The 13,764-nt window shown below is 42.2% G+C and overlaps 2 protein-coding genes across 4 annotated transcripts in view; both read left to right on the forward strand.

Annotated features, from left to right (window-relative positions):
* The first annotated feature begins 433 nt into the window (after positions 1-433).
* krt97 (keratin 97) lies at positions 434-4,627 on the forward strand. 3 transcript variants are annotated; one of them, XM_029498372.1, is made up of 8 exons: positions 434-954; positions 1,698-1,780; positions 1,994-2,150; positions 2,543-2,707; positions 2,835-2,960; positions 3,141-3,361; positions 3,697-3,738; positions 3,980-4,627. In XM_029498372.1, exons 1-8 carry the CDS (start codon positions 562-564, stop codon positions 4,086-4,088), a joined length of 1,296 nt encoding a protein of 431 aa, XP_029354232.1. In that variant the 5' UTR covers positions 434-561; the 3' UTR covers positions 4,089-4,627. The 3 variants fall into 3 exon arrangements, with proteins under 3 accessions (XP_029354232.1, XP_029354239.1, XP_029354224.1); XM_029498364.1 differs by lacking the exon at positions 3,697-3,738 and adding an exon at positions 3,844-3,881 and having other exon boundaries at positions 443-954; positions 3,982-4,627; XM_029498379.1 differs by lacking the exon at positions 3,697-3,738 and having other exon boundaries at positions 435-954; positions 3,141-3,357; positions 3,970-4,627.
* A 6,423-nt stretch (positions 4,628-11,050) lies between these two features.
* Positions 11,051-13,764, forward strand: part of LOC115041091 (regulating synaptic membrane exocytosis protein 1-like) — a 67,688-nt gene continuing 64,974 nt past the window's right edge. The window contains exon 1 of the mRNA XM_029498390.1: positions 11,051-11,217. Within this exon, the coding sequence (XP_029354250.1) occupies positions 11,051-11,217 (167 nt within the window). The remainder of the gene's footprint in view (positions 11,218-13,764) is intronic.

Here is a 13,764-nt window from a genome sequence, read left to right on the forward strand (position 1 = left end):
TTTTACATAACCTCAGCCCCTCTGGCGCTTTCCTGTTGCTACCGGTAGTCACAGCCCAAACCCTTATGCCTGCCAAACCATCATAGCATGAATAATTCATATATTAATATAAGCACAAAGTCAAAGTCAAAAATTAAAACCAAGACATTCTGTAATCAAAATTAGATTTATTATATTAGATTATTATTATCATGTGATGATAACAATCACCTTTCAAATTTTGAGCTGTTTGTAAGAAACATTAATCTAGTTGAAAGGTTAGAGTATAAACCTGTAATCAGCTGTTTCCTCCTCTGTCAAAGTGCGTCAGAGTAAAAATGAAAGGTGACAACTATGAAGCAACAATGCCTCAGAAGTGAGATATGATCCCTGACAGCAGTTAAGCATCGGGGTGGTGAACATGGGTCCCAGCCCACCACGCCTTGGTAGGAGCATCTTACCACCGCCCACACCTCCACGGAGGAGGCTATAAAATCTATCCTGCGGCCGATCTGTGCATCAGCTCCTCCGCAACTCTCTTCAGCTTTGTCAACTTTCGCAGAAGCCTGAACAGAAGTCACCATGACCTCTTTCCGCACCGGTCTGTCTTCCTTGTCCCTTTCCTCCGTCCCTACGCTGCCATTATCCAGACGCAGCACCAGCGTCTACGGCGGCGCGGGCGGCAGTAGAGTCCAGATCTCTTACGCGTCCAACGCCCTCGGGTCCGGCTTTGACCTCGCAAATGTGCTCGGAGGCGACGGAGGCGGCAGCGCCAGCCAGTCCGTGTCAGGCAACGAAAAAATGGCCATGCAGAACCTCAATGACCGCCTGGCCGCTTACCTGGAAAAAGTGCGCTCTCTGGAGTCCACCAACGCGCAGCTGGAGCGCCAAATCCGCGAGTGGTACGAGAAGCAGACCCCGACAGTCCGGGACTACAGCAAGTACCAGGCGGTCATCGATGAGCTGCGCGGGAGGGTGAGTCCTTCAAACAGTCCTGTAAACGTGAAGAAAATGGACATGGAATATAATGGAAAAATATATTCATATAATAAACTATTACAAAACATAATCAACTAATCTGAAAAATTATATCTTAGAGACATTTGTAACCAGTTCTGCAAGTCATTAAAATATAATTTGGAATGTAAGAAAAATGGTAGATGGCGACCACAATATAAAGAATGATCATTTGGAATATATCAACGATTGCCAGATATAAATCTTGTTAATATTGACTTATCCACCACAGATAAGAATTTAGCTCGTTATAGCTAAACCTTCTGTTAAATCCTACTCTTCAAGTATTGCTCATGTCATGTGTCTGGATAATGTGGATCAGGAAAGCCATTTTTCTCAGTTAACTTAAAATATCAACATGGTTGATACACGGTAGTCTATATGATAAAGAGCAAGTTAGTTGGCATGCTGGACTTTAAGAGGAAAGCCTCTTCTTTCTTTGTTCCCCACACATGCCTTCAAATCTAATCAAGAGTAATGTTAGTCACTTAATGAGGAAGTGTTATAATAATATAATTATTATTATATTATTATAATACATCATTGCCTGAAGCCATGCAGGGCAAATGGGGAATATAGAGACTAAGTATGCTGATCAAAACAACCTTGACAGCCTAGATAATAAATCGCTAACACACCTTTGTGATGGGATATATGAGGATAAGAAACTGTTTACAGAGCGTGTTTTTTTGTCCCCCTAGATAAGCGTTGCTACAATGGACAATTCCAGGCTGATGCTACAGATTGACAATGCCCGACTGGCAGCAGAGGATTTCAGAGTCAAGTGAGTGGAAAAGTTATGTCAGAAATGATCATCCTTGTGAGGTTAAAAGCAAACAGCATTATGACATTAGATTGCACACTGTATGTATTTTCCCAGGAGTGTAGAACAGAGTGAGAAAACTGGTGTGACAGGTTTTGGTGGAGCGTCACCTTGATGTGGCATTGCCCCAATTAAGTGTGTGTCATACCATTAACTGCTGTGCTCATCTCACAGGTTTGAGAATGAAATGGCAGTGCGCGTGTCTGTGGAGTCTGACATTGCTGGACTGCGCAAGGTTCTGGATGACCTGACTATGGCCCGGAGTGACCTGGAGATGCAGGTGGAGGGCCTGAAGGAGGAGCTGGTCTACCTGAAGAAGAACCATGAGGAGGTTAGCGCTCTACTGATAGGATTGCATTACTTCTCTAAGACTTTCTAGTCTTCCTTGTTATCCTCATGGCTATAACTTTCACTTCCTGGAAAGTAAAGCTGAAAGCATGAATCCATGGATGGCTACATGACCACCTGGAAATATGAACCACACCTTTCATGTATTTCTTAAGTCAGTTCCTGAGTACATACAGTAAGAAGAACATTAAAATAGTTTTTCAATAGATGGTTAGTCAGCCGATTGCCAAATGCTTCCCTATGCCATCAGCTGCTTGAACAAACTAAAGGTATTACTTAACTTGTCTCAGACTGTTACTTGTTCTTCAGCTGTTTTCTATGTTTTTATCTTTGACTTTACCTCACTTATGACTTTGACTTTCGTCTTGCCTGTAGGAGCTTGCCGCCTTGCGCAGCCAAGTTACTGGCAGCTCAGTGAAAGTAGAGGTAGAAGCCCGACCCCAGGAGGATCTGATCAGAGTCCTGGAAGAAATCAGAAGCCAGTATGACGGGATTGCTGAGAAGAACCGCCGTGAAATGGAAGCCTGGTACAAAGTCAAGGTGAGGGGAGGAAGACGATACATTTCAAACCATCATCTTATGCCAACATTTATATTAATAAAATAAGTGAGCTAAATAAATAAGTTGCCTTTGTCTCCATATTAATATCTTCTTCCATGTGTTCCAGTTTGATGAGCTGAACAAAGAGGTGGCAACCAGCTCAGAGACCCTCCAGACATCCCGCAGTGAGATCAGTGAAATTAAGCGGTCACTGCAGGCCTTGCAGATTGAGCTGCAGTCCCAGCTCAGCCTGGTATGTAACATTCCACATGGAAAGCTGCACATAAAAGAAGCACATTTATCTATGGCATGTTGAAATGAAAATATTACTTTCATCATCAACTCTGGCATTAAATATATTTTCTTTTACTATATTTTGGAAAGAGGAATTAGAAAACAATTGATCACTGTAAACAATAATTTATCCTCTCAGAAATTAGCCTTGGAGGGCACACTTGAAGAGACAGAGTCCCGCTACAGCCTGCAGCTAAGCCAACACCAGGCCATGGTCAATAGCCTGGAGAATGAGCTCAGCCAGGTGAGGGCCGACATTGAGAGGCAGTCCATGGAGTACCAGGTGCTTCTTGACATCAAGACAAGGTTGGAACTGGAGATTGCTGAGTACAGAAGGCTGCTGGATGGAGAAGATCAAAAGTAAGGATGTGTGCATTCTGTAAAAAAAACAAAACAAAACATAAACATTTAAAAGCATTGGTTTCACATTTTTGGAAAAGCACTTATTAATTCTTTTTTTTTTTAAACATTAAATGAGAAGTTTGATCTGCAGGCTAAATGTGAAGCTAGCCAGTTAGTGCATGATAAAGACAAAAACAAAACAAAAACTAGCTTAGCTCTGGCCAAATGTAAGAAAATGCACAAACCCTTTGTTCACAAACAACACTTTGTCAACAAAACAATCTATTTGTTTGGTCATGGCCAGGCTAGCTCTTTCATACATGCTTCTCATTTCTCATCTCAACCATCAGAAGAAGAAGAAATAAGAAACAAGTATATATAAGTGTGCCTCCAAAAATGTCAATCCTCTCCTTTAACAACTGAACTGTCTCTGGCAATTGTCTATGGATAAGAACATAGAAATTTTGTTTTACATTATTTCCCATCACTTTTTTTTCTAGCAAAATTGTCACTGTCACAAAAGTTGAAGAGGTCAAACGTAAGTTGAAATTACCACTGTACTTTTGTCTCTTTGCCTTATATTTGTTGTATGTATGTAGTTTTGGATGCTAAAGATTGTACGTTTTGTTGCCCTACAGATAAACCAGTCATCACCCAGAGGACTAAGGTGGTGATTGAAGAGCTTGTTGATGGAAAAGTCGTGTCTCGCACAGAAGATGTGGACACAGAGATCATTAGCAAGTAAATGGGCTGAATCCGACCACATCTGAGTTCAATAAAACATTTGAATTTGAGATTTGTTTTTTTCCCCCAGCTGTGAAATCCATCCCCAAATTCATCATGTCTCCACTTCTGACATGTGATTTATCTGAATCTGATTCACTATCAAAAAATATTGTTTTCAGATTGTCAGGAAAAAAACATTTACAAAATGGTTGTAAAAGCATAAAAGTGATATGTACTGTTGACAATTGAACCAGATTTGATATTGTTCATAAATAAAAGTGAAATTTTCTCAGTTATCCAAATCTGTAAAAAACAACAAACCACTGCCCTCTCTCACTTGCCTACTGAAACACCAGATTTACACATATGTACTCGTACTTTAAGTGGTGCTGTGGGTCTCAGAGAGAGGTAAAGGAGAAGTACTCACTTGTAGTATTTTTTCTTCACCAGCAAAAAAGTGAAAACATGGCTACTAGATTAAAACACTGATAAATTCAAAATAGATGGAAGTCTGTGATCTTGATGCTTCTCTAAATTAAAACCTAATTTACGATAAACCTTCTTGTCTCTGGTTGTGTTTGGTATTTCTGTTACGTGAACATAAAAAAATTTCAGCCTTCCACTTGTTTCATCATTCAAATACATAAAATATGAAAAACCATAAAGTACATTTTATATTATTGTACTTAATGCAACTTGTGCAAATATGCCACGAATAAGAAGGTTACTAGTGTGGTTCTGCAGCATCATTTTATCATTCTGAGAGAATTTGCTTTAGTTTTCCTCATAATCTCTGACAGAAGTCCACACTAGCAGTTAGAGTATTTTTTTTTTAACTGGCAGTTTACTAAAAGGATAATATTCCAAGAAGTAATACTTAAAGCTCAATAATGATTTATGTACTAAATTGACAAATACATTCAAAGTAGAAATTAAAAAAAAAAAAAAAGCATCATCTTACAAAATAAAAAGTTCAGTTAATGGGTAACTAAAAGCACTCAGGGAGCACAGACCTCTGCCATGGTTGACTATAAATAACCTAAACCTGACTTTGGAGAAAAAAAAAATCCTACACATGTTGAATGACCCAGAATTGCTTTAAAATATAGTGGGATGCTCCTTTCACCATGATTGGTGCAAGGGGGGGGGGGGGGTCCATATTTCTCATGTATCCTAGATATACAATCAAACACCACTGATCAGCTGAAAATATTCTGGGCTTTTGGAGGTATTCCTGAGGCAATGATTCTTTATTTTACCATAATGAGAGCATTCTGATTTTTGTCTCTAAATTTCCATTGTTAAAGAAATGTATATTTTCACTAGGGATGAGCAGCTACACCACTATCTGTATCTGTTCAACCATCTACATTATCTGCATCTGTATTCGTACTTCTAAGAGGCGGGGCTTAAACCGGAACTGGGCATGGTTTATACGAAAGTTATATTTCTAAGCCTGAAATTGATCTGGGTTGGTCAGAAGTTAGTATAGTTATTGTAAGCATCAATGTGAGATGTATTTACAGCTTCATTTTTGTTACACCAAAGTAAGAAGAGCGAACCCGACCCGGTGAAGAAACGCGATGCGGGCTGCATGAAGCTGTCTGTCACAGAAACACAGCTTCTGTTACCAATCAGGTTTTTACCCCATCACCCCATAAAGAGGGCAGATTTAAAACGTTAGGGTTATAAAAAGCTGTTTTAAAAGGATGGTGTAGTAGTGCGGATGTAGCCTAACTTTTTATCTATCAGGTTAAATGATGATCTTACCGGAGACTCCATCTGGTAGATAAATATCGATGTGTGTCACCTCCGGCTATTTAGTGGGATCATTTCTCCTTGAACATGAAGGCAAGCTGACGTTTTTCATTGTACCGTTTTTTTCTCCGGTACAGCTAGCTGCTTAAAATATCCACCTGACATGTTGAAGTAATGTAATTTCTGCAGTGTTTTTCTTTTTTTTTAATTGTTCCGGCGATTGTTTTTCTTTCCGGTGGGTGTGGCTTTCGGAGTATGACGCATGGCGCTCTGCCCTATCACAGGACACCTTGAGGAGGAGTTTCCTTCAGCACAGCAGGATATTGAGTCGTATTGACTCGTTTGGTACTTGTACTCATCAAAATTGCTATATCGTACTGGATACTCGTTTCAGCCGAGCTCAACTCTAATTTTCACCTTTTCCTCGATAGATATATTGTTATTGTAATTTTTGTAACACACACACACCTCTGTGTGTGCTCCCTCCATGTAAGAATATGGCCAGGATGTACAATCCTCATCCTACCTGGATTATTTCTCCATAATAATCGGCTCATTCTACATTATACATCGTGGCTGTATTATTACCCGGAACACGGAATTAGCTTGTAGCCAGTGTCATCATCTAATGTCTTCTGTGGACATCACTTCAACACGGTCCATCTCCTCATCAGCGGTGGAGTACTTCTCAATTTGTGGCCAAAATCTTTGTGTGGAAATAACGTCAACAACTTAAATACCCCCTCACCCCACAGCACCCTCCCGTGTCCCTCTCTCTGTTACCTGACTGCAGCTGGAGCCCTCTCCTCTCTGTCTCCTTCTTTCTGATGGAGCTACCAAACTCAGCTGTTTCTGTCTAAGATAACGTTTTGTGTCGGGCTTTAATTCAAGCTAGGCTAATGGACGTTAGCATCAGAGCTGGACAGTTAGCTGAAGTTACAAGCTAACTGTTTCTTACCTTGCTCCACGTTTCTCGTCCCAGCTTCACCGTCACCGCTTTTTTTAAATAAATATTTGTTTTGAAAATTTCTCAACCCTTTATTTTCTTATTCTTTCTTTTCTGATCACCGGACTGATGCTGACTGGACATTTTCCTACAGAACCTCAGACAACAGAGAACAGCCTGGTATAGCAACAGTAACCAAGGGGGGCGGGGCTTAGCGAAGGATCGGTGTCCAAACCATTTGTGGGGGGGGGGGGGGTTCAAACTTCGATGGGTGAGTTTGACAGACAAAATAAATCCATGAAGAACTGCAACAGAACTATGAAATAATCAATTAAATAGTGAAATAATTATATATTTACATTTAATGAACTGGTATATTAAAATCTGTTCCCTTTTCCTCCTCAAGTCATCTCTCAGTGGGTCATTCGTTCTGTTTTTTCCTGGTCCATATTCTCTGGTCTGATCTGGTCTCAGACAGACAATAAGACATACAGAGAAATGCTGCCTCACTTTTACACTGCAGTGTGCTTTACTTCACAACATGACAGACACCCAGCTCGTTTTTGTAGAGATTAAATGATGAAAGGTTTAAAAACACAAAACAGGCTTAACAATGGGGAGCTATGTTGAAATGCATGTTGATACTTGTGGCACAGCTGGTTAATATCAACACAGCACCACTTTAGGGGATCCGACTCCGGATCTTCTGTCCTGAGTCTCTCGTTCACTTGTCCAATGGCCGCTGCGCAGTGTGACCTGAGCATTCCCCTTTAAGCAGGTGGCCTTCTGGGTAATGTGTGACGTAGTCAGCAGGTAGCCATGTTGTGTGGTATGTTTGTCCCTCCCTTCGGTGAATGGTGTGAGAAGTAACGCCAGCTGTAGCCGCTGTAAGCTTTAGAGTCAGTGTGATGAAACTCCTAAAAGTACCGTGTTGTGATGTTGAAGGAAGAAAAGAGCTGAATAAAGCCGGTCCATGTGTTCAAGTACTCCGCCTCTCTTCTTAGTCCGGACAGCTTGTTACCATGGTTACCAGCGTCAACGAGCCAAGCTAAGGTGAGACTATGCTAGCTTTACAGCTAGCTACACTAGCATAAGCTGAGCTAGCTAAAGTGCAGAGCCGCGACTCTAACTCACCAACTCTCGCCTCCATTTTTGCATCTATGACAAGAAGTACTATCATAAAATGAGGCAGAGGAGGAACTAGACATGTAGCACACAGGACAGTCTATTAATCAAGGTGAACAGCAGAGACAGCAACACGAGATAACACAGAGCACAACTAGCATAGACCGCCACAGACCTCCCGGATTTTGAGGCTGTGTTTATTGTGTCCATATAAAATAGCTTTTCTACAGATAGAGCCTAGACCAGAGGTCTCCAAATCCAGCCCTAGATATTTTCTGACTTCAGCAGAGCTTGAAAAACAGTGAAACAGGCAATGAAGCTACTTTCCGTTCCTGTATTTCCTAAAGTATGTTTTATACTTTTTAAATATATTTTTTAAGCAAATACTTGTATACCTTTCCTCTACACATGACTGTATCCCTGCTCAGTGGTTAACCAGTGGTTATTAAATTCGCAGACTACACCAGAGTAGTGGGACTCATTTCTGAGGGGTACATAAACAAATATTAACTACACAATGGAAATTGTAGACTGTATTTTGCTAGTGTTGAAATTATTTTTTTTTCCATGATCTTAATCCTCTCTACTTTGTGGTCAAAATAGTTACTGTCCACCCAAAGTGATCTCAGTCTTCGGGTTCATTTTGTACTTGCAGTGTTTTCTTCTGTCCACTAGATATCAGTATTCTCTCAATGATGAGTGGAGACGGACATGTTTTCTCAATGTTGTGAGACCGATAAGGACTTTCTATCCATTTCAGTGCTATCGAAATATGTCAGCAACAACGTAGCATTATTTCTTAAAGTTCCTTAAAGTAGGTAATTGTGGCAATATCCAAAAGAAGTAATTGAGGCATTTGCTGTAATTAGTATAATTTACAGTACAGACGTTTTGGCCTTTAGGGTTCACTGGTTTATTTTAAACTGAATTCATTGATTCATTTAACATGGCTCTAAGACAATATTTAATTCTCGCTGCAGTTTCATTATTGTGCTAATTTTTCACTGTTTGTTTTTGCTTTTTCAACATTTTAACAATAAACTATAAATACAAATTCAATCCAAATTTTGGTGTCATTATCAAAGTCCAATGGGGAGTTTTCACCGTTGATTAGCTTTGTAATGTCGTGTGTAGAAGTTGAGAACATCTTTGATTCTTTGATAACATTTCTAAGGGACTGGTGTAACTGGTGTAAGTCCAGGACAGATTTCCGCCATCTGCCCCTAACAGGAGATATTTTCTCTTTATTTTATTTGTATTACTTATTTCTTTAAAATATTGTTTACTCTTAGCTCATCATTAACTCTTTTTTTTTTTTTTGGGGGGGGGGGGGGGGGTGTTAAGGACCCACTTGTAGTATTTTTGAATAGCTTTGGTATTCGACAGGAGATGTCTAGTAAATAAATAATAATAATAAAAACATAATTCACACAGACGACCTGAGCGTGTAATCTTGTTTACTAAGGCCTTTGTTGAGTTTAGCAACTACAGAGCATCATTGGAACATGTCTGAGATCTGAGGAAACACCCTCTCTTTCCTCCTACGGGGTTTATTTATAGTCCGAGGTCTGCACCAAAATCCGTTGTTCCTTGGCACGACGGTATCACTTAGAGCTGGTGGTCCCTAGTCACGACCTGAATGATGACAAAATTCTGCACCATGGGAAGTTGACGTCACCGCTGTACAGTCATCTCTCTGGTGACGTCATTTGACGGACACTGGGTGACAGCGGTGCGGGTACCGAGGTTAATGCCATCTGCTGGTTGGACTCAGCCATTCACCCGGCATTACGTCATCGGGGAGAAACCGGTGCCAGCTCCGGATCGGTGGGCTGTAGCTCAGAGAGTCTGGATCTGAATGCGAAACCGCTCTCATTAGGATCAGCTGACCACTGCATGAAGAAAAGTTTTCAGACACCACAGGAAAGGAGACATTCTCCTAAACATTAAACAGCCATACAGTCAGTTGGAGATCATGGTAAATATCAAATGTAGGATTGAAGTAACCTATGAGAAAATCAGTTAAAATAAGACCCGCTAAGCTATTATTAACCAGTGTTGTCTAAATTACAATTTAACATATGACCGAGCGCTGTGGAAAATACTAGACTGTTTTTGGCAAACATTTATACCGATCGATGTACATCGTTCCTGTGGAAATAATAATAAAAAAAACCACACAAATTTAGGTTTTTCTGTGCTAATGTGCATACGTGAATATAAAAAACTAACAATGGAGCATCTAAAAGTCCAGTTTCTAATAACTGCAGAATAAAAGCTGCCAGTGGTGCTGTCCATGGTGCTGAATAAACATCTGGCACACACGTCTCCTGGGTGTGAGTGTGTGTGTGTGTACGTGTAGTGGTGGTGGGGGGGGTTTACACATATTGCTGCTTTTCATGTGGGATTAACTGGAATTGGTGAAATACTCAGAGGGCCGGGTATCCGGTTGGCCGTAGTCCCACATCAGCTTTTCTCGGTCGAACTTTGTTCACGAAGTGCGCGCGTGTCTTTGCTTGTGTTTATTGGAAAAAACACTCTGATGTGTGTATGTGTAACTGCTGATGGTGTGGACCTCATTCTCACATGAGTAAGCGCGCCTCCGCAATAAAGGAAGAGGAAAGAGGGCTGCATTCTCATTGACTAAGAGAGAGGGAAGGGGAGGGTGGGGGTGAGCGGAGGGGGGAGAGAGAGAGAGCAAGAAAGAGAGAGGGAGAGGAGAAGCAGCACGGACTCCGCCTATACCGCCCAACATCCTGCTCGCGTCGATCGACAGCGGCGGGACCACAGACCAACCGAGTGAAGCAGGGGCCCCTCAGCTCGAGTCTACTCCCGACGTGAAAAAGACGGAGATGGGCTCTCTGTGAATCCGGGCTGTGGAGGGGAGAGGAGGGCAGGCGGGGGGTCGGGGGGGGGGACGACGACGAAACAGTGGTGGGAGAAACACCCAGAGAGGGAACAAACAAAAGCACAGCCGAGGGTGCCTGCAACCATGAGCGGCTTGTACAATTCGCCAGGGCTGCAACTGCCGCTGCCGCTGTGCCCGCGGACTATGTCGTGAGGTGTGGCTCGGAATCGCTCCGGGGAACCTGTCAGCCGAAACGACTCGCCGAGGAGGAGGAGGAGGAGGTGGGGTGGTGGTGGTGGAAAAGATGTCCGCCTCGGTGGGGCCCCAGGGCGGCCCTCGCCCACCCACCGTGCCGCCATCCATGCCGGATCTGCCGGACCTGAGCCACCTCACCGAGGAGGAGAGGAAGATCATCATGGCAGTGATGGCTCGGCAAAAAGAGGAAGAGGAGAAAGAACAAGCCATGCTAAAGTAAGAGCAACATTTTCCTTTCCCGGAACTTAAGTCGTCTAACGCAGAGCAAAACCCGAGAGAAAGATCCCCTGAACGCTGATGAAGACCCAGTGATTCCGTTATTGTGGTCACCATCACACACCCATCACATCCAGTAACCATGAGACGGTTCATTTCCCCTGCTCTGCCATCGTTTTGTACTTATATGTGTAGTGTAGAGGCGCCTTCCCAAAAATGAACCCACCAATCTAATGGCACGGCAGAGCAGTAACAGCTTAGGATGTGTATCTGAGTCAACATCACCAGAGCTTCACATCTGTCACATTTATATGGGTGGATGCTACTGGAATCAATCGATCGTTTAAAACAACGTTCAGCCAGTCAATGGAGATGACCCGAAACAGGGTCAAATGTATTACAAGTGTAGATGGGACCGTGGGGTGTGCCAGTGCTCGTTGGGGGGGGAGAGAGAGAGAGAGTGTGTGTGTGTGGGGGGGGATGAATCATAGCATCATCCTCCCTTCAGCCACTCGTTTTCATCAATGGGGACTGCACCCCATCCTTCAGTTTACACATCCAGCGCCGCTTTCCCTTTTACGCACGCATGCAGGCTGGAGGGGCTAACAGTGTAGGTTTTTGTACATGGGGAGTGTTTGTTTGTGAGTCTGTGTGGGTGTGTGCATGTGTCTGTTTGAAAGGGAGAAGTGTCATAATTATGTGAAAAACGTTGACATTACAGCTCACAGGCCTGGAGCGACACAAACTGTTTCATAAGCGGACGGTGGTGAGGCGGTTTGAACGATCATTTGCGCTCCCCTCGGCGGAGAAACGAAGATGGGGTGTGGTTGGGAATCTTAGCAGGCCTTAACCAGTCACGATACTGAGTGAAAAGGCACGGAATACATCGTGGCGTCTTTTAAAACCCTATATGTGAAGATCAAATAACCAACAATCGCCAAACATTACGAATCTGCACCGTGTAAGGATGAGAATAACCAGAGGCAGATGCTATGAGCTACACACAAAATGCAAACCACTAAATGAAGCATCATGGTTAGGTAGGAGGAGGTAGCTATAGGTCTAGACTCACTATCTGTACAAACACATGAGATGTTAGAGAGATACTACAGCGTGAGGAGGGCTGTGTGTGCTTCAGCTGTCTCCTGCAAAGGGTTTATTACATGCAGTTTGATGCCTCGGGGGTTTCCACCACAAGTGGTGGCAATTCGAACCACAAGAACCTGCACTCAGCTGGGCCTGTATGCTAATCTGTTCAATCCACACCTGCAAGCCAAGGCCCCTTTACTATAAAGGATATTGCCTTTGCAAGCATAAAGCATCCTATAAGCACTCTGGCTTGGTCTGTTTCTAATGGCTGTTTTCATTTCCTGACTGCAACCTAAAGGGATGCTGGGTGATGCTGGCCCCTTGAGAGGAAGTGATGTATTTAATGTTCCATGAGGCACAGGCTTAGGTTTAATCAATAATGGCTTCATCATCTGGCTAATCACCAGCACAGCATGGTCAAAGGAGAAATGTGATTTCAGGAAGCCACTGAAATAATTGCTGGTCTTTAATATTTACAACAGCTTATTTTGAAAGAAATGGTGAATGGATGAGGCGAGACTTTGCAAGTGAGATGAATAGATTGAAAAGACAGGAGTCATTGTGTTATCAAGGGGAAAGCTTTATTTGCACTGTACATACATGTGAGAGTCACTCTGTGCAGATGGCACATCGTTATTCTCAATCAGACTGAGGAAAACCAGTAAATATTTCATTTACAAGTTAATGTGCTGCCAGTTAAAAATAAGGCAATTTCTTTTTACATTTTGGTCATTTAGCTGATCCTTCTATCCAGGAAGGCGTAACCTAGGAAAATTAGCTATAATTGCTTGAATCTTGACATCACCAGCGAGCAGGTGTCTCTGAATTTGTGCTGTGAACATGTCAAATGTATAAATAGAAAAAGAAGAGCACTTAATCCAAATTTAACTTACACAGAGCAGAATAAATTTGTCTCGGCTAAAATGAAGAGAGGAAGATATAGACATTTTCTTTTAACATTGGATGCTTTTTTTCATCCTTGCACAGATGTCTTGTACCCTAGATAAGTCCATTAGTCATGTAATTGTGGTGCTTATCTTAGCTATGGATAGCAACAACATCTCAAAAGCTAGAGCATGTTTGTTAGTTAGTCATCTAAACAGACACATATTAAAGCATTCAAAGTTCTATTTTAAATATTAAAGAGAAAATCTCTCACATCCTTACAGGAAACGAGGACTTTCACTTTAATGTGGGGTGTGTACATCTGACACCTATTACCTTTAGATCCATGGCTTCATAAAAAGGCTCAAGCCTTGCAGATGTAAATGACAAGTGAGTGGTTTTTGGTCTCTGTCTGTCTCTATGTGTTGGCCCTGTGATGGACTGCTGACCTGTCCAGGGTGTACCCTGCCTTCACCCAGTGTGAGCTGGGATTGGCTCAATCACCCCCGGCAAAACAGATAAGTGGTAGAAGATGAATGAATTAATGTGGGAAATGGTATCTAATGATTTAAG

This window comes from Echeneis naucrates, chromosome 1 (genome assembly GCF_900963305.1).
Source record: "Echeneis naucrates chromosome 1, fEcheNa1.1, whole genome shotgun sequence".
NCBI classification, from domain to species: domain Eukaryota; kingdom Metazoa; phylum Chordata; class Actinopteri; order Carangiformes; family Echeneidae; genus Echeneis; species Echeneis naucrates.